We start from the raw sequence: 21,073 nt of genomic DNA, 5'->3' as shown, positions 1-21,073 counted from the left end.
AATCGATAATGATACGTGATAAGCAGCAAATAATGGCACATACATAAGTTCTAATACAAAGGTAGCTATCCAAATATACATATATAAAGATAATAAATACTTGTGTAGTTTTTGCAGTCCTTTTGTAATGGTGTATATGTATATTGTATAATTCTATATTACCTGGGAGAACATCCACATGTGCAAATTAGTGAGTTATTGCCAGCTTTGATCATAATAATCGTGGGAGGAAGTGTGTGACAGTCATGGCGGTGGTTGCCTTGTTGCCTCTTTTTGCGCGGCCATGTTTGCTGAGGGCGATGTAGGAGCCCTTGTAAACCGAAGACTCATAGGCATTATAGTTGTTTGGCAGCAAGGTCTCCTTGAATTTGCACTCGTCCCGGAAGAATTTCTAAAAATGGCAAATGGAGAGACAATGTCAACAAAAAGCTCAAGTTAGGAGGACCACAGGATGAACATTACACTACAAGCGTGCTTTGGCAAAAGCTTAGATGGATGGCATAGTTCCTCTTGCTGCACCAGACCACATGACAGAGTTCAGTAGACAAATATTGTTGGGGAACATTTGAGATGGATTATATTTTGCTCATTATTAAAGGGGCAGTGCATTCAAAAACCTGATTTCAATTTTTTTTAATGATATTTCCAAACTATGAGGTTGAAATAACGCTCTGAAATTGTGAAAATTTTGATAATGTCCTTTTAGTGTAAGAGCTTTTGGGAAAAAACGCCGGGAATTTCAGCCTGTTAAGGTGGGATGGAGTTTTTGGCCCACAGCATGACATCATAATCTGATCTGGTTATTCTGACCAACGACCGGTCATCTTTTATTTGCATATGTATCCTCCTACTGTGAAGGGGAAACGGGTCAGGCTTTATAGTCTAGACGATCCTATCCACCAATCATGGTTGTTTATGTAAATATATTTAAACTTGTATCAACCCAACTACATGATCAGACATAATTTCAATGGCAAAAGTGAAATAAATTATAAAAATCATATTTGGAGTTATTTTCCATGAAATAGACATACAGTGATGATTAAAAATGTTAATTAGAAAGACTGCATGCTGGCTTTAAATGACTACTTCAAACTTCTAAAACCATATGCTCTAAATTTCTGTTGTATTCTGTTGTAGTCATTCATATTCAATAATTGGCAAGTTCTATAGTAATAATTTTTAGGACAATTTTTCATGATTCAAGTATTGGGTTTTCTGCCAATCTAACATAAACATACAGACAATAAACTATTTCAAGAGTTTTCAAAATTCAGAGGAAACAGAGGACTGGACTAAATGTGGCTAAAAGGAGTTCAGACACTCCTTGTTCATCAACGTCATGATGAATCATTGCCTGCTGATTTACAGTGTCTTGTCAAGCTGAACACATTAAATACATTTCAGAAAGTTGTAGATCTCCTCCACGGCAATAGATTTGGATGTTTACTGCAGCTAAACACTACTCAGTTCAGTCAGTTTCTCAACCCAGAGGCCCAACATCGCGAGACTTCTGGAAACCCTTGAGAAGTCAATGAGAGAAGTGAGAAATTCTTCCTTAGTTGTTAATTTTTTCGAAATCTGACACTTACATGTTGTAATTTTTGTCAAAAACAACTTTATATCAAAGGAGTGCCTTTGATTGGTGGTCTGCACATGCGCAGTTCGACACCGAACGACCATTAATACCGATTATGTGTTTCTGCGCATGAGTTTAGCTAGCCAACGTTGCCATGACATCACCCACAAGCGTGATAGGGGATTTCTATTGGAGATGCCGTTTCTACATACTGTAAAACTTAAATTAATAGCCAGAGCGGTTTATTTGCTTCAATCACCGAACACAACTGGCGCATACATTATAACATTTGCAGATCTGTCTAATGGGAGTTTGAATTGGAGGCTTCCATTTGAGCAAGGAATCTATTGCTCAACAACATGTTGAAAAGACTACCACACTTTATTGTGACCAGTATGACCAGTATAAACATTATAATAACACATCCATTGCAGATCAGACTTGCAATTTCAGCTTCAGCATCATTCTCTCACTCTTCGTATCCACTGTAATTGAGGCGACCATGTCAAACCACACTGCAGTCTCATCCATGGCAATACTGTTGCCCTCCTGTATCTTCTATTGCGCAATCTTTACCATTTGCACTGAAGTTCACTTGTAAACAATGTATTTAGATCCATCGTTTTTTTGAAACATGCCCGGCTATTAAAAGGAACAGGCAGCTATTTGAGACTGCATTTAATTGAAGTTTTATGGTATCTTCATACTCAACCATCTTTGACTACAGGACAAAAGCAGGGTGCAGTTTTATAGGCTAAAATGTCAGGGCCTAATGTTTGCCAATTCAGACCAATTTACAGCAGTAGGCAAACACTATGGTGCAATTCATTCAACAATGGGCCATAAAATCAATCTTGATATCATCAATGATAAAACTCCTTCTCTTTAGATTAGTAGGCCTACCTTGAAAGTTGATTGATTCCTTCAATAAATAGCTTCAGACATTCAACTGCCAGAAAAGCAATCAGATGATTGATAGACTATTAGGCTAATGTTAACTAACGAGTTCAATAAGCATCGGTTATATCGTCTTATTCAACAGATCATATTTCAATAATAATTATATGTTTGTTATCGTTTACAAAACCCCTTTCCATTATTCTACACGGGTTACAGGAAGACCATACTGAAACAGGCTATACCCTGGGCAATTGGGAATTATGAATAATTTATAATGGATTCATTCCGTGCCTCATGAATGCTCCCATCAGTGAGGTAATATTTGATTCACAGAGAACAAAATAATGCATAGGCTCTACTTAACAAAACAAATTCTTGATAAAATATAATTTGTAATAACATATTAACAAAGAATTTAGCTCATCTCAAACACATTGCGTTTTTCTCCATCTCTCTTAGAAACAGCATGCCCAGCAATAGAGGGAAATACAATTGCGCACACCTACCGTTCCATACAACCTTCCTCTGCTGTTCATTGCGACAAACAGCTCACTTTTCACCCCATACATACTTAGCACTCCTATCTCCACCGTGGAGATCTCTATTAGACCTAGTCAAACAAAGCATGGTGTTATACAGAGGAACCTTGTCAAATTGACAGTGTATCAATGCGTTTGATTATGGAGGAACAAAGACGTGCATAATACAGTGGTGGGTGTAACCTTGTAGGTGGCTACTCTGCACGCATCGTCTTTGTTCTGTATAATTTGGGGAGCAATGCTGTTCATCTCCTATTGCCCAAATAAATATCTATCATAACTGCACTTTCTGACGTGCATGGCAATCCTTTTCTGGGCCACAGAAGGAGCCAGTGTAAAAATAAGTTGGCGTCTATATTGGTCCAAGCATTCATGTCATGTTTTGGCCTGGGAAGATATTTAGCACTGACTGATACAAGGTTTTTTAATAGATTTGTCTTTGCTTTGAGAGACATTCAATGTTGTCGACCCCAATGATTAAATATCATGCAAGACCGACAAGGAGCTCTCAAGTCGCCTTTACTTGGGACCGCTCATATTATATGTTCTCTATTGAATTACATTTCAGGATGCGACTCACTGTACTGGTTCTCATTATGTACACCGTTTATCCTGCCGTCAGGGAGGATCTGCAGGTGAAATCCAATGCCCACGTTGCAGTAAAGTCGCCGCACTCTCTTGATGCCCAGCAAATAGTCACTCTCCCAGTTCATGTCCGATTTCGCCCCAGAAATTCCCAGAACGGAGCGGGAAAAGAGGGTCTCCCACCTTTGCTCCAATAAAGTTGCATTAGTCCTGCTTGGAATCGGATATGATGACACAATCCCCAATAGAGACCCCAAGAGAACAATTGCAGTCAACGTCCAGTGCGTGCTTGCCTCGTTGCACATACCGATGAAGAACCTTTGCGCAATGGCCATCCAGTTTACCTTCGGGGCACGTGGTCAAAGTTAATGGCCCTAAAAATACCTCTCTTCTTGTTTTTCTTCCTTTGGCATGGTGGTAAAAGCTTATTTTTGGAAGGCAGGTCAGGTCTTCTGGCTTGAAATGACAGCCCGAAAGAGGAGTAGAAAAAGGAGAGAGCGTGACAGAGCTTGAGGTGGTGGTGATGATCATCTTTTGCAGCTCCGCGCCTCTCTCGATAGGCAACGCTGGCTGTGGAGAATACCACTCACCAAAAACCTATGTCACCTTGCCAGGCACTCGCATCCTTATATGACATCACTCTGACTTCATTGCTGCCCGTCGAAGTGAGGGAGGGGAGAGAGAGAGGAAGAAAAAGTTGCAACCCAGCAAGTGTATGCAGCAAGCGCTGAGCTGCAAGTCTGATGAGAGAATGTGCAGCCGCTGTCACCTCACATGTGAGATGGGGCAGGGGGAGAGGAGTTTCATTGGGTAGAGTTGAGCAATCATGGGATGCGATGGGTACTTTGACGGAGCCCAAATTGGGACGCTGGTCATATGTCTGACAGGCTGCTTCCTTATTTAGAATGAAGGTGTAAAAACAGTCCAGTAGTCACCGGAGAGCAATGGCAATCCTGTCCGCCACTTCCTTCGCTGTTTGTTCAGGAAGTTTACACAACAACACATTTCGGAATGCCTGAAAATATTTCTTATTATTATTTCGGAATGCCTGGAAAGTTTATTATATAGAGAATGCACTTGTTACCGATTAAAAAAGGAAGACCCATGTCACAGGAATGTGAGTGATCTTTCTGTCTCGGGGTTCCCTTACCCCCCCAAACTTCTGGATACTGGAAAACGCGGTGCTATTGTCAGCCTTGAACAGACGACATAATACATATGCCGCGGGGAATGCCCATACGTCAGAGAGTACCATGCTACGTGGTTCCCCAAGTGCTCTGGGTGCCAAGGAGCACAAGTCAAGTCATACCTTGGCAACCACTAAGAGGGGCGCTGTTGCTGATACACAAACAACAGTTATATGAAATCATTGCTGTGCTTTGGCAACATTTTCAATTTGAAAAGACAAAGCATTTTGTCTGCTACATCATTTATATCTATACATTTCTTAAAATCAGAATTTAGACCAGTTTCGATGAGAAATAAGATTTTATTACATAGCAAATATTGCATTTGTATAGGTCTACAGGAATGGAGTTGAGTAGCCTGATTTTTGTTCTTCCAGAAGTGGATATGGACTGTTATTCTATTTGTGAAATAACATAAAACACTCCATTACTATACAATAAGCAATAACTGTTGTTAATGTTGTAACTTCCAAAAATGATTGCTATAAAAATTCTAATTGGGACAGTTGTAGTGGGGTACCAAAGAGTCAGAATATTCCAATATTTTTCACAATTATACAGTTTAAGTGATCTACAGTTCAAGTGAAAGGGGAACAGTAGAATAGGCAAGCATGGCAGAGAGTTTATTCAGCAGGCCCTCAGTCTGCACAGAGGCCAACAAGCAGTTACAGAGACCGAACAAACTGTTACAGAGGCCAACAAACAGTTACAGAGGCCAACAAACAGTTACAGAGGCCAACAAACAGTTACAGAGGTCAACAAACAGTTACAGAGGCCAACAAACCGTTACAGAGGCCAACAAACAGTTACAGAGGCCAACACACAGTTACAGAGGCCAACAAACCGTTACAGAGGCCAACAAACAGTTACAGATGCAAACAAACCATTACAGGAGGCCAACAAACAGTTACAGAGGCCAACAAACAGTTACAGAGGCCAACAAACCGTTACAGAGGCCAACAAACAGTTACAGAGGCCAACAAACCGTTAGGGAGGCCAACACACCGTTACAGAGGCCAACAAACCATTACAGAGGCCAACAAATCAAATCAAATTTATTTATATAGCCCTTCTTACATCAGCTGATATATCAAAGTGCTGTACAGAAACCCAGCCTAGAACCCCAAACAGCAAGCAATGCAGGTGTAGTAGCACGGTGGCTAGTAAAAACTCCCTATAAAGGCCAAAACCTAGGAAGAAACCTAGAGAGGAACCAGGCTATGAGGGGTGGCACGTCCTCTTCTGGCTGTGCCGGGTGGAGATTATAACCTAACATGGCCAAGATGTTCAAATGTTCATAAATGACCAGCATGGTCAAATAATAGTAATCACAGTGAACAGGTCAGGGTTCCATAGCTGCAGGCAGAACAGTTGAAACTGGAGCAGCAGCATGGCCAGGTGGACTGGGGACAACAAGGAGTCATCATGTCAGGCAGTCCTGAGGCATGGTCCGAGGGCTCAGGTCCTCCGAGAGAGAAAGAAAGAAAGAGAGAGAAAGAGAGAATTAGAGAGAGCATACTTAAATTCACACAGGACACCGGCTAAGACAGGAGAAATACTCCAGACATAACAGACTGACCCTAGCCCCCCGACACATAAACTACTGCAGCATAAATACTGGAGGCTGAGACAGGGGTCAGGAGACACTGTGGCCCCATCCGATGATACCCCCAGACAGGGCCAAACAGGCAGGATATAACCCCACTCACTTTGCCAAAGCACAGCCCCCACACCACTAGAGGATATCTACAACCACCAACTTACCATCCTGAGACAAGGCCGAGTATAGCCCACAAAGATCTCCGCCACGGCACAACCCAAGGGGGGGGCGCCAACCCAGACGGGAAGGCCACGTTAGTGACTCAACACACTCAAGGGATGCACCCCTGCTAGGGACGGCATGGAAGAGCACCAGTAAGCCAATGACTCAACCCCTGTAATAGCGTTAGAGGCAGAGAATCCCAGTGGAGAGAGGGGAACTGGCCAGGCAGAGACAGCAATGGTGGTTCGTTGCTCCAGTGCCTTTCCGTTCACCTTCACACTCCTGGGCCAGACTACACTCAATCATAGGACCTACTGAAGAGATGAGTCTTCAATAAAGACTTAAACGTTGAGACCAAGTCTGCGTCGATCACATGAGTAGGCAGACCATTCGTAAAAATGTAGCTCTATAGGAGAAAGCCCTGCCTCCAGCTGTTTGCTTAGAAATTCTAGGGACAATTAGGAGGCCTGCGTCTTGTGACCGTAGCGTACATGTAGGTATGTAGGGCAGGACCAAATCGGAAAGATAGGTAGGAGCCAGCCCATGTAATGCTTTGTAGGTTAGCAGTAAAACCTTGAAATCAGCCCTTGCCTTAACAGGAAGCCAGTGTAGGGAGGCTAGCACTGGAGTAATATGATCACATTTTTTGGTTCTAGTCAGGATTCTAGCAGCCGTGTTTAGCACTAACTGAAGTTTATTTAGTGCTTTATCCGGGTAGCCGGAAAGTAGAGCATTGCAGTAGTCTAACCTTGAAGTAACAAAAGCATGGATTCATTTTTCTGCATATCTTTTGGACAGACAATTTCTGATTTTTGCAATGTTACGTAAATGGAAAAAAAGCTGTCCTTGAAACAGTCTTGATATGTTTGTCAAAAGAGAGATCAGGGTCCAGAGTAACGCCGAGGTCCTTCACAGTTTTAATTGAGACGACTGTACAACCATCAAGATTAATTGTCAGATTCAACAGAAGATCTCTTTGTTTCTTGGGACCTAGAACAAGCATCTCTGTTTTGTCCGCATTTAAAAGTAGAACGTTTGCAGCCATCCACTTCCTTATGTCTGAAACACAGGCTTCCAGTGAGGGCAATTTTGGGGCTTCACCATGTTTCATCGAAATGTACAGCTGTGTGTCCTCCGCATAGCAGTGAAAGTTAATATTATGTTTTTGAATGACATCCCCAAGAGGTAAAATATATAGTGAAAACAATAGTGGTCCTAAAACGGAACCTTGAGGAACACCAAAATTTACAGTTGATTTGTCAGAGGACAAACCATTCACAGAGACAAACTGATATCTTTCCGACAGATAAGATCTAAACCAGGCCAGAAGTTGTCCGTGTAGACCAATTTTGGTTCCCAATCTCTCCAAAAGAATGTGGTGATCGATGGTATCAAAAGCAGCACTAAGGTCTAGGAGCACGAGGACAGATGTAAAGCCTCAGTCTGACGCCATTAAAAGGTAATTTACCACCTTCACAAGTGCAGTCTCAGTGCTATGATAGGGTCTAAAATAAGACTGAAGCATTTCGTATACATTGTTTGTCTTCAGGAAGGCAGTGAGTTGCTGCGCAACAGCTTTTTCTAAAACTTTTGAGAGGAATGGGAGATTCGATATAGGCCGATAGTTTTTTATATTTTCTGGGTCAAGGTTTGGCTTTTTCATGAGAGGCTTTATTACAGCCACTTTTAGTGAGTTTGGTACATATCCTATGGATAGAGAGCCATTTATTATGTTCAACATAGGAGGGCCAAGCACAAGAAGCAGCTCTTTCAGTAGTTTAGTTGGAATAGGGTCCAGTATGCAGCTTGAAGGTTTAGATGCCATGATTATTTTCATCATTGTGTCAAGAGATATAGTACTAAAACACTTGAGTGTCTCCCTTGATCCTGGGTCCTGGCAGAGTTGTGCAGACTCGAGACAACTGAGCTTTGGAGGAATACGCAGATTTAAAGAGGAGTCCGTAATTTGCTTTCTAATGATCATGATCTTTTTCTCAAAGAAGTTCATGAATTTATTACTGCTAAAGTGAAAGCCATCCTCTCTTGGGGAATGCTGCTTTTGAGTTAGCTTTGCGACAGTATCAAAAATAAATTTCGGATTGTTCTTATTTTCCTCATTTAAGTTGGAAAAATAGGATGATCGAGCAGCAGTGAGGGCTCTTCGATACTGCACGGTACTGTCTTTCCAAGCAAGTCGGAAGACTTCCAGTTTGGTGTGGCGCCATTTCCGTTCCAATTTTCTGGAAGCTTGCTTCAGAGTGTAGTATCTGGGATCTACATCTGTTTATATTAGTTACTATGCTGTTACTAAGCAGTGATTATTACGACAGTGTTACGTTACTACACCTAATAGGAAATGCACATGCGCACTAGTGTGCCCGGGAGAACTGTAGAGCAGGAGAGGTTTTGACTAAACGAAAACTAACTGTACTCCGTCTCCTGCCTTGTTATTTCTCCACAACACAAATATTACAGTGGCGACGAGGTGATTCAACTTCTTTAACGGACATTGCTTGAAGGGAAGAATGTTGCGTGAGTAATGAAACTCAAAATAATTATGTAATTCGTCAGTTATTTTTTATTTTCTTTCGCCAGTAAAAAACGGCTAAGCACTGCTAGCAGGTACAGTGTTCAGGAGCTGCCAAGTAGCAAGACTATTGGAGTCCAGAATAGCGACACTGCCCTCTGGTGGTTAAATAAAATAAAATAAACTGTCATTGAACCCATTGAAATTAGGCGATCTCGGTGGAGAAATATTGTCAAGAAGAAAAAAAAAAAAAGGAAGAAGGAACGTAACATTATTACAAATGAGTGCAGTGAACGGAGTAATTGCAGAAACTTCTGAAGTGAAGAATTAGATGAAAATTAAAGAATACAAGGAATAAGGAAACTGAACAATTAACTGTGAAAATGGCAACCATTGGTCGAGTACCAGAGTTTGAGGCTACAAAAGAGGATTTTGATTCCTATTTGGAGCGTTTTGAGCGTTGGCTGGCTGCAAATGAAATCAAAGATGAAAAGAAAGCAGACGTATTTCTCAGTGTTTTGGGTCCAACTGAGTATGGATTGCTGAAAGGTCTCATTGAACCAATAAAAGCAGTGGAGTTGACCTATGCAGAACTGACTGATACTCTTTCAAGGCATTTCAAGCCTAAGCCAATTCTCATTGCAGAACGTTTCAGATTTTACCAACGTCACCAGAGTCAAGGGGAAACCGTGGCTGACTACATCCTTGCTTTGAAAAGGCTGGCAAGTACATGTGAGTTTGCACAATTTCTTGATGATGCTCTTCGAGACAAGTTTGTATGTGGTCTCACAGGTGAAGCATATCACAGAAGGCTTCTGTCAGAGAAGGACCTGACCTTTCGGAAAGCCTGTGATATTGCACTTGGACTCGAGCTTGCCCACAGGGATACTATTGAGCTATCGGGATATGCAGAACGTCAGAAAGGTGTTCATAAGGTCAGTGATGCACGTGGTGAAAAAGGCTCACAAAAGTCACACTTTTCTCAGTCCTGTCCTCAAGGTTACACAAGAACAAAGCAGCCCACATCTCAAAGGTCTAAGCCAAGTTGCTACAGATGTGGGGGAGATAATCATCAGCACAGTGAATGTCGATTCCAAAATGTAAAGTGCCACAATTGTGGAAAGGTTGGACATTTACAGAAAGTGTGTAAAGCCTCAAAACGCACAGCAAGAGCGCACAAAGTACTGTCCACAGTGTACACAGCTCAACAACAAAAAGATGGAATCTATCTCAACATGGAGTTAGCGGGAAAACCGGTAAAAATGCAGCTGGACACCGGAGCGTCTGTATCTCTGGTTCCAGAGAGACTCTACAAAGAAAAACTGAAAGAGTGCCCTCTTCAGCCAGCGTCCATCCGCCTTTCTTCATACACTGGTGACACTATTCCTGTGTTAGGGCAGATCCAGGTACCAGTCCGGTATGAGGGGAAGGAGTGGACGCTACCGCTTGTCATTGTTAAAGGAGAAAAATCAGCCTTGCTAGGCAGAAACTGGCTACAAAAGATCAAGTTGAACTGGGGAGAAATCTTCAGTCTGAGAAAGGACAAACCAGTGAGTCAAGCTACACTCACTAACATGCTGGAGAAGCACAAAGAACTTTTCAAAGATGGCTACGGCGAAATACAAGACTTCACAGCAAAAGTCAGAGTGCAAGAAGGAACCAAGCCTATCTTTCACAAACCACGTCCAGTTCCCTATGCTCTTAAGGAAGCAGTAGAGAAGGAACTGGACCGCCTACAGAAGAATAACATAATCACGAAAGTAGCGAGGAGCGACTGGGCCGCTCCGATTGTTGTAGTCCCAAAGAAAGACAAGACCGTCAGAATGTGTGGTGACTACAAGGTCACAGTAAATCGCTGCATACTACCAGAGGAATATCCACTACCAAACGCTGAAGATCTGTTTGCCACTCTAGCTGGTGGGAAGGTTTTCAGTAAGCTGGACCTGGCATTCGCTTATCAGCAACTGAAGCTGGATCCGGAGTCAGAACAGTATCTGACCATCAATACACACAAGGGGCTATTCAGATTCAATCGCTTGGCCTATGGAATCTCGACAGCTCCAGCGATATTCCAACACACAATGGATCAGATCTTGGACGGTATAGACAACGTTGTGTGCTTCATGGACGACATCCTCGTGTCAGCACCAACCATTGGAGAGCACCTTGTAGTGCTGGACAAAGTGATGTCAAGACTGGAGAAATACGGAGTGAGAATGAAACGCAGCAAGTGTGAGTTCCTCCAGGACTCAGTGGAGTATCTCGGATACAAGATTGATGCACAAGGCCTGCACCCAACCAACAGCAAGGTGGAAGCAATCGTACACGCACCAGCACCCACAAATATCTCAGAGCTGAGGTCATTTTTGGGGCTCCTGAACTATTACGGAAAGTTTGTGGCAAACTTGTCCACATTGTTGCATCCGCTTCACCAACTGCTGCAGGCCGATACAAAGTGGAATTGGTCCCCACAATGCGAAGAAGCATTCAAGACTTGCAAACAGCGTCTGCTAAAGAGCAAGTGGCTTGCCCACTACAACACAGAGATGAAGCTGAGACTCGCGTGTGATGCATCTCCATACGGAGTAGGAGCCGTCATCTCACATGTTCTATCGTCAGGTGAAGAACACCCTATTGCATTTGCATCACGGACTCTGTCACCAAGTGAGAAAAATTATGCTCAAATTGAGAAGGAAGCCCTGAGCATAATATTCGGAGTGAAGAAGTTTCACAAATACCTGTACGGAAGGAAGTTCCAACTGCTGACAGATCACAAGCCTCTGTTGGCCATCCTTGGACCAAAATCAGCTATACCAACCCTTGCTGCACTTCGAATGCAACGTTGGGCTCTGATATTGTTAGCCTACGACTACGAGATTGAGTACAGACGATCCAGTGATCACGCAAATGCAGATGCACTATCAAGACTACCATGCAATAGTGACTCCGACAGTGAAGATGATAGAGCAGTCTTCCAGATCTCTCTCATTGACGAACTGCCCATATCTGCTTCAGACATAGCAGAGGAAACAAGGAAAGATCCAGTGCTTTCCAAAGTCTTGGACTTAACATTAGGAGGTTGGCCAAACTTCGTAAATGACGATAACCTTCGTCCATTCATCGACAAGAAAGACCAGTTGTCCACTGATCAAGGATGTGTTCTGTGGGGATCAAGGGTGGTGGTACCTCAAAAATTCCAGAGGAGACTGCTATCTGACCTGCATGAGGGACATCCAGGGATCACTCGAATGAAAGCACTCGCTCGCAGTTATCTGTGGTGGCCTGGACTGGATCAGGACATTCAACAGCATGTAGGCCACTGCTCACCTTGTGAAGCTGTTCGCAACAAGCCTGCTGCTGCACCTCTTCATCCATGGTCCTGGGCTGCGACACCTTGGGAACGCATCCATGTGGATTACGCCGAGATTGACAAGCAACATTTCCTTGTTGTCGTCGATGTCCATTCCAAGTGGATGGAAGTGTTCCCTACTCAACTGACCACAGCTGAGAAGACCATCAATCTTCTCAGACACCTGTTCGCATCCTTTGGACTAGTCAAGGAGCTCGTATCGGACAATGGCCCTCCTTTCACGTCAAACGATTTTGAAATGTTTCTCAAGAACAATGGAGTAAGGCACATCCGGTCACCACCTTACCATCCGGCATCAAACGGAGCAGCGGAAAGAGCCGTGCAAACCTTTAAGAAGGCCTGGACTAAACTCGAGGTTCAGTCTGTGCCCACCCACCTAAGGCTTCCCCGGTTCCTGTTTACTTACCGCAACACACCACACACAGTAACGGAATGTACACCAGCTGAACTGTTTCTGAGACGCCAACCACGTACCCGCCTGACATTGTTGAAACCAGACTTGTCAAGCACTGTGGCAAAGCACCAGCTACAGCAGAAGAAAGCTCATGACAGACACTCAAAGACTGTCAGAGGATTCAAAGAGGGAGAGAGGGTGATGGTACGTGATTTCAGACACCCCAAGAGCCTGTGGAACTCAGGTGTGATCTTGCAACGCAAAGGACCTTTGACTTACCAAGTCCAAATTGGTCATCGCCAGGTCAACGTTCATGTGGATCATCTGCTACGGTCCAACGCCCCAGCAGAGACACGCCGAGAGAACAATAACGACCCCCAGGACTATTCTCCTGACTGTGGACGTACGGGAGAGACAGAGCCTGACCTTCCACCCGAACCTGGCCCACCACCGGAAGCCCAGGAGGAGCGGAGATATCCTATTCGACAGCGAAGGGCACCTCAAAAGCTTGACCTGTGAGTTGAACTGTTTAAGGTAACAGACAGTAAAACAAACAAACACTTTAATATGTCCTAGATAAAAGGAAAGAAAACGGACATTACCTGGGTTAGTTATTAGGACACAAACTCCATCTTCGGGGCAGAATAATCCCCTGGATTTGTGCTGGGCTCTGAAAAGTCTGCTTCAACCCAGTAGTTGAAAAATGTTAAGAATGCATTGTTCAAATATTGCATTAGTAGTTCCCTAACATATTTACCTTGTTCTCTGGGAGTTAAAAACTATGGGGGGAGGAGTGTAGTATCTGGGATCTACATCTGTTTATATTAGTTACTATGCTGTTACTAAGCAGTGATTATTACGACAGTGTTACGTTACTACACCTAATAGGAAATGCACATGCGCACTAGTGTGCCCGGGAGAACTGTAGAGCAGGAGAGGTTTTGACTAAACGAAAACTAACTGTACTCCGTCTCCTGCCTTGTTATTTCTCCACAACACAAATATTACACAGAGCTCGGGTATTTTCTGTATACCAGGGAGCTAGTTTCTTATGACAAATGTTTTTAGTTTTTAGGGGTACAACTGCATCTAGGGTATTGCGCAAGGTTAAATTGAGTTCCTCAGTTAGGTGGTTAACTGATTTTTGTCCTCTGACGTCCTTGGGTAGGCAGAGGGAGTTTGGAAGGGCATCAAGGAATCTTTGGGTTGTTTGAGAATTTATAGCATGACTTTTGATGCTCCTTGGTTGGGGTCTGAGAAGATTACTTGTTGCGATTGCAAACATAATAAAATAGTGGTCTGATAGTCCAGGATTATGAGGAAAAACAATAAGATCCACAACATTTATTCCATGGGACAAAACTAGGTCCAGAGTATGACTGTGGCAGTGAGTAGGTCCAGAGACATGTTGGCAGTGAGTAGGTCCAGAGACATGTTGGACAAAATCCACTGAGTCGATGATGGCTCCGAAAGCCTTTTGGAGTGGGTCTGTGGACTTTTCCATGTGAATATTAAAGTCACCAAAAAATGGAATATTATCTGCTATGACTACAAGGTCCAATAGGAATTCAGGGAACTCAGTGAGGAACGCTGTATATGGCCCAGGAGGCCTGTAAACAGTAGCTATAAAAAGTGATTGAGTAGGCTGCATAGATTTCATGACTAGAAGCTCAAAAGACGAAAACATTGTTTTTTATTTGTAAATTTAAATTTGCTATTGTAAATGTTAGCAACACCTTCGCCTTTGCAGGATGCGCGGGGGATATGTTCACTAGTGTAACCAGGAGGTTTGGCCTCATTTAACACAGTAAATTCATCAGGCTTAAGCCATGTTTCAATGAGGCCAATCACATCAAGATTATGATCAGTGATTAGTTCATTGACTATAACTGTCTTGGAAGTGAGGGATCTAACAATAAGTAGCCCTATTTTGAGATGTGAGGTATCACGATCTCTTTCAATAATGGCAGGAATGTAGGAGGTCTTTATTCTAGTGAGATTGCTAAGGCGAACACCGCCATGTTTAGTTTTGCCCAACCTAGGTCGAGGCACAGACACGGTCTCAATGGGGATAGCTGAGCTGACCTCACTGACTGTGCTAGTGGCAGACTCCACTAATCTGGCAGGCTGGCTAACAGGACTCTTTCTGAGTCCCAGAAAGAGGGCCAATTATCTACTAATTCTATCTTTTGGGAGGGGCAGAAAACAGTTTTCAACCAGCGATTGAGTTGTGAGACTGCTGTAGAGCTCATCACTCCCCCTAACTGGGAGGGGGCCAGAGACAATTACTCGATGCCGACACATCTTTCTAGCTGATTTACACGCTGAAGCTATGTTGCACTTGGTGACCTCTGACTGTTTCATCCTAACATCGTTGATGCCGACGTGGATAACAATATCCCTATACTCTCTACACTCGCCAGTTTCAGTTTTAGCCAGCAGCATCTTCAGATTAGCCTTGACGTCGGTAGCCCTGCCCCCTGGTAAACAGTGTATGATCGCTGGATGATTCGTTTGAAGTCTAATACTGCGGGTAATGGAGTCGCCAATGACTAGGGTTTTCAATTTGTCAGAGCTAATGGTAACGGGAGGAGTAGAGACCAGAGACGGCTCGGCCTCTGACTCCGACTCGCTGCTTAATGGGAAGAACCGGTTGAAAGTTTCTGTCGGCTGAATGAGCGACACCGGTTGAGCATTCCTGCAGCATTTCCCTCCAGAAGCCATGAGAAAGTTGTCCGGCTGCGGGGACTGTGCGAGGGGATTTATAGTACTATCTGTACTTACTGGTGGCACAGACGCTGTTTCATCCTTTCCTACACTGAAATTACCCTTGCCTAACGATTGTGTCTGAAGCTGGGCTTGCAGCAAAGCTATCCTCGCCGTAAGGCGATCATTCTCCTGTATATTATGAGTACAGCGACTGCAATTAGAAGGCATCATGTTAATGTTACTACTTAGCTTCGGCTGCTGGAGGTCCTGACGAACCATGTCCAGATAAAGCATCCGGAGTGAAAAAGTTGAATGAAAAAAAAGTTGAGTGAGGGAAAAACAAAAAATATAAACGTAATTAAAAAGTAAAAACCGTAAAGTTGTCAGGTAGCAAAGTAAGGTTAGCAACAAAACGCACAGCAGCATGTAAACAAGTCTGCTTGTTGTTGGCCTCTGTAACAAACAGTTACGGAGGCCAACAAACAGTTATGGAGGCCAACAAACAATTACAGAGGCTAACAAACCGTCACAGAGGCCAACAAACAGTTACGGAGGCCAACAAACAGTTACGGAGGCCAACAAATAGTTACAGAGGCCAACAAACTGTTACACAGGCCAACAAACAGTTGCTGTTGACGTGCCCTTGGTGAGGGCGCTTGACCCTGGGTGCTCCTGTGGGTCGCTCTGGATGGGAGTGTCTGCTAGATGATTGGAATGTAATGTACATTTTGAATGGCTTCACTACAGGTAGACTGTATGTTTGAAAATTCAACAACACCAAAAAAAACAGTTACATAGGCGCTTTGCAATCTTCACTTATTAATCTATATGAGCTGCATGCGCACAGCGCTGTTCAGTGACCGTGGTGCTGAATCACTGATTTTCTGTTTTCTTTTCGCTGATTGCTGTGTTGTCCATGGTTCCGAATGTTTGGCTGCACTGTTCCGTTTAGTTCGTGCTGATCGAGGTACTGTCCATGGTGCTGAATGTTTGACCGTACTGTTCTGTTTAGTTCGTGCTGATCAGGGTAGGCCTACTGTCCATGATGCTGAATGTTTGAGCGCGCGCTGTTCTGTTTACTTCGTGCTGATTGGGCTTCTGTCTGTGGTGCTGAATGTTTGAGTGTGTGCTGTTCTGTTTACTTCGTGCTGATTGGGCTTCTGTCTGTGGTGCTGAATGTTTGAGTGTGTGCTGTTCTGTTTACTTCGTGCTGATTGGGCTTCTGTCTGTGGTGCTGAATGTTTGAGTGTGTGCTGTTCTGTTTACTTCGCGCTGATCGGGGTACTGTCCATGGTGCTGAATGTTTGTGCGCCGTGGTATTAGGGGGTATTAATATGCAGTGATGCATCGCCTAGCCACGCTAGCTTTGTCCAGAGTGGCTCGTCATGTGGTTTCTAGCAAGCAGACAACATGCTAGGTAGTGCTCGGTATCAACAGCCAATCCAGTAGGGGCTTGAAGCTATAGTGAGCTTCGATTGGTCAATAGCCCCGCAATATTGCTGAGTACTTGCATAAAGTTCCGTTTTCCCCAACTTAAGTCCCGCCTTGGTCACGCTCCCTCACCCACTTTGCTTCTCATCACTTTTCTTCCATTGAAAAGGAATGACTTCCGTTGTTTCATCTCCTCACATCGTCTTCATTTAACACGGGCTGTTAGTGCACAACAATGGTCGTCACTATCTGGCCAAGAAGCCCTGGTTTCTTAAAGTCTGATTTTGAACCTAACCCTAAGCAAATTCTTTACCCATACATTTTAACGATATAGACAAATTTGATTTTGCAGCTTGGCCATAGTGGGAACCCACAACAATGGATTCCTGCAAGCTAGTTAGATGTCTTCATTGTACCTGCTGCTTCTACAATTGAAGTTACAACATCAGTAAACAATGCTGAAAAGCACATTTATTGTATGCCTACAGCATTTAACTTGCTGGGCAAGCTGAAAGTCCTGCAGACAGCATCTGAATAGGCAAAAGGAAGATGTCATTGACAAAGTAAACCTTAAATCAATTTTGGGAAAGCTATGTTAATGAGAACCATGCTGAGGCCCCGACACTGATGCTGCTGAGCTCTCAGACACAGACATGGACCATAGAGAGCTTTCAATAGTCTGATTAAAGTGCAGCTCAAACTGCTGGGTGTAATGACATAGCCTAACAGATAGTGATTTTAGAGTAGACCTTGCTATACCACCACCATCATCATCAGCAGCTCACCACCGTATGTCCAGTCCTGACAATACTGCATGGATACTTGATGATAATGTAAATACCTAATATTGGCCATCATATCTGTATCCTCTGTACAAAAAAATCATGGCAAAAAAATATGATTAACTGCTTTCGTCCAGAATTTCCATATCAAGTGCATCTGTACTGACAAAATGTAGGGGTTTCTTTAGCAGAAATGAAAGAGATCCACTGTCAAATTTGAAGTGCACAGCCATTATGGGTTGTTTAATGGTATTGGGACATCCTAGAAATAACGTTCTGGAGCAAAGTTCATATTTAAAATGCTTAGGGGGGTTGCCCAATGGCCACGTTAATCTTGTTCATTTTATGAACGACCCCTAGACACCTCTGCATTTTGAACCGTGACAATACTTTCAGAGCCTCAATACAGACCATGACGAGATGATGGTATGGGAGGAAAACTAATGGGCATCAGCCAAGAACATTGCAATTTCCCAGAGCATGTTCTGACATACTTTCCATTAGCATTTAGAATGGATTATGTCACACAGCGAGATTAAAAGACAACACGTCTAGATGCATGAATCCTTGACAGAGACAACTGTACTTGACCCATTAACAGCTGGGTTACTATCCACAGCAATCTGACTAGAAAGATACAATTAAACACAGCTGCCTGCAGCACAAGAAGGAAACAGAAACAGGTCAACAGCAACTGCCGTTGTCTAACAAACTGGGTCTCAAATGTGTGTTTGCTTTCATTTATAATAATATACAACCAATTTCAGAAAAACTAAGGATACCATCGAAAAGAGAAATTCTCTACTCTGAGAAGAAGTAACCCCCTCTATGGAGTTCATATTATCGTTTCTCTTCCTCCCTCCCCATCAAATTTCTAAGACCTTACAGTTTGTTTGATATGTAAAATATCACTGAGTCGGCAGGATTATTCAACACTGAGGGTGAAAGAGAGATTTACAGCACTATAAATGATTGATAAGCAAACTCAGCCTAGGCCTACTACTAATCTGGCACAACGGCACATAATATCAAGATGTGATTTAGCCTTCTGTAAGGTTAACAGCTAGATCAAAATGCATTAATTGACTTGCCTTGACCTCAAACATTAATAGTATGTGCGTGTGTGCGTGTGGAATGATTATATACGGAACAAAGAAACAGGCAGTTACCCAGAGGGAAATGTGCCAGAGAGGTTTCTTTTGTTATTGGCAGGTCAGCTGTCTCCATACCAATTATAGGGTCCTCTATTCAACACACACACAGACACACACACACAGACACACAGACACACAGAATGGGCCGAAGGGTATAGCCATTCATAGAGGCTTTGTGTACAAGTGCAAGTAACTGGATATACTGGGATATCAAGCTCCTTCAATTAGGCTTTTATTAACGTGGGGTTAGATGATATTGAAACAACAGCTGGGGAGACCCAGTATGCATTGGAAGAGAATTGTTCAAGGATGACATCAGAACCACTAGCATACCCCCAGCAGTGTATTCAGCACAGATATCTTCAAGCAACTAGCCCAACCAGCACTGTTAGTGTAGCCTATATGATAGAGCATTCTTTAAACATAGGATACTATGAGAAACATTCTGTTGAAAGTCAATACAGTACTTAAAAATTGTTGCACGATTGCATGTCTGCTCATCTATCAATTATCCCTTTCAGTACTAACATTCCTGACCATTACATTTCAGGAATTGACATCCCACTGGGCACAGATGTAATTTCAGCGTCTAGTTTTGATTTAGATTTGATTATGTTGTCAACTAACGAGAGTTCAACGTGAAATTAACAGAAATGTGATCATGTCATTAGATTTAGGTTAAATGTTGGTTGAAAAAAAGACAAAATTCCCTTACGTTGATGACTTTTTGCAAATCCAATCTGTTTTCCACATTGATTCAATGTCATAAAGTAGATTTTTTTATTGTTGAAATTACTTGGAAACAACGTTGATTCAACCTGTTTTTGTCCAGTGGGATGAGAAATTCACATTTGAACTTGAACCCAAAACTAGCAGTAACTCTGCTGCACGAGCTCATTCAGATTACAAAACTGAATTTCCAACTTCGAAATCGAGCAATAAAACTCACAAAAACAAAGTGGACAAGCATTCACTTCAGTGATATGGTGACAATTAAGAAACCCAGTAATCAATATGGGATAGACTTGAAATGAAAAGCATTGGATTTCAGTTGGAAGGAATATAGGCCAGTCAAGTCAAAGGGGACTGGATACAACGTGGGGACTGGATACAACGTGGGGGCTGGATACAACGTGGGGACTGGATACAACGTGGGGACTGGATACAACATGGGGACTGGATACAACGTGGGGACTGGATACAACGTGGGGACTGGATACAACGTGGGGACTGGATACAACGTGGGGACTGGATACAACGTGGGGACTGGATACAACGTGGGGACTGGATACAACGTGGGGACTGGATACAACGTGGGGACTGGATACAACGTGGGGTCTGGATACAACGTGGGGACTGGATACAACGTGGGGTCTGGATACAACGTGGGGACTGGATACAACGTGGGGACTGGATACAACGTGGGGACTGGATACAACGTGGGGACTGGATACAACGTGGGGACTGGATACAATGTGGGGACTGGATACAACGTGGGGACTGGATACAATGTGGGGGCTGGATACAACGTGGGGACTGGATACAATGTGGGGACTGGATACAACGTGGGGACTGGATACAACGTGGGGACTGGATACAACGTGGGGACTGGATACAACGTGGGGACTGGATACAACGTGGGGACTGGATACAACGTGGGGACTGGATACAACGTGGGGACTGGATACAATGTGGGGACTGGATACAACGTGGGGACTGGATACAATGTGGGGGCTGGATACAACGTGGGGACTGGATACAATGTGGGGACTGGATACAACGTGGGGACTGGATACAACGTGGGGACTGGATACAATGTGGGGACTGGATACAACGTGGGGACTGGATACAACGTGGGGACTGGATACAACGTGGGGACTGGATACAACGTGGGGACTGGATACAACGTGGGGACTGGATACAATGTGGGGACTGGATACAACGTGGGGACTGGATACAACGTGGGGACTGGATACAACGTGGGGACTGGATACAACGTGGGGACTGGATACAACGTGGGGGCTGGATACAACGTGGGGACTGGATACAACGTGGGGGCTGGATACAATGTGGGGGCTGGATACAACGTGGGGACTGGATACAACGTGGGGACTGGGGACTATTTTCTTGCCGATGCAGCTGATCCATAATCCA

At 43.6% G+C, this 21,073-nt stretch overlaps 1 protein-coding gene across 1 annotated transcript; it reads right to left on the bottom strand.

Annotated features, from left to right (window-relative positions):
* Window positions 1–211: 211 nt before the first annotated feature.
* LOC120032082 (fibroblast growth factor 4B-like) lies at window positions 212–3,938 on the bottom strand. Its single transcript, XM_038978027.1, has 3 exons — window positions 3,599–3,938; window positions 2,986–3,089; window positions 212–391 (listed from the first exon to the last, which is right to left on the bottom strand). Exons 1-3 carry the CDS (start codon window positions 3,936–3,938, stop codon window positions 212–214), a joined length of 624 nt encoding a protein of 207 aa, XP_038833955.1.
* Window positions 3,939–21,073: the final 17,135 nt, after the last annotated feature.

Source organism: Salvelinus namaycush, chromosome 38 (assembly GCF_016432855.1).
Source record: "Salvelinus namaycush isolate Seneca chromosome 38, SaNama_1.0, whole genome shotgun sequence".
Taxonomy (NCBI): Eukaryota; Metazoa; Chordata; class Actinopteri; order Salmoniformes; family Salmonidae; genus Salvelinus; species Salvelinus namaycush.
Note: the sequence above shows the minus strand (reverse complement) of the source record. Positions and strands in the feature narration are given on the sequence as shown.

Coding starts and splice junctions, on each gene's coding strand:
- LOC120032082 (XM_038978027.1), bottom strand. CDS start 3,938: ATGGCCATTGCGCAAAGGTTCTTCATCGGTATGTGCAACGAGGCAAGC. Junction 3,090..3,598: donor ACATAATGAGAACCAGTACA/GTGAGTCGCATC, acceptor TTGTTTGACTAG/GTCTAATAGAGATCTCCACG. Junction 392..2,985: donor GAGGAAGGTTGTATGGAACG/GTAGGTGTGCGC, acceptor TGCCATTTTTAG/AAATTCTTCCGGGACGAGTG.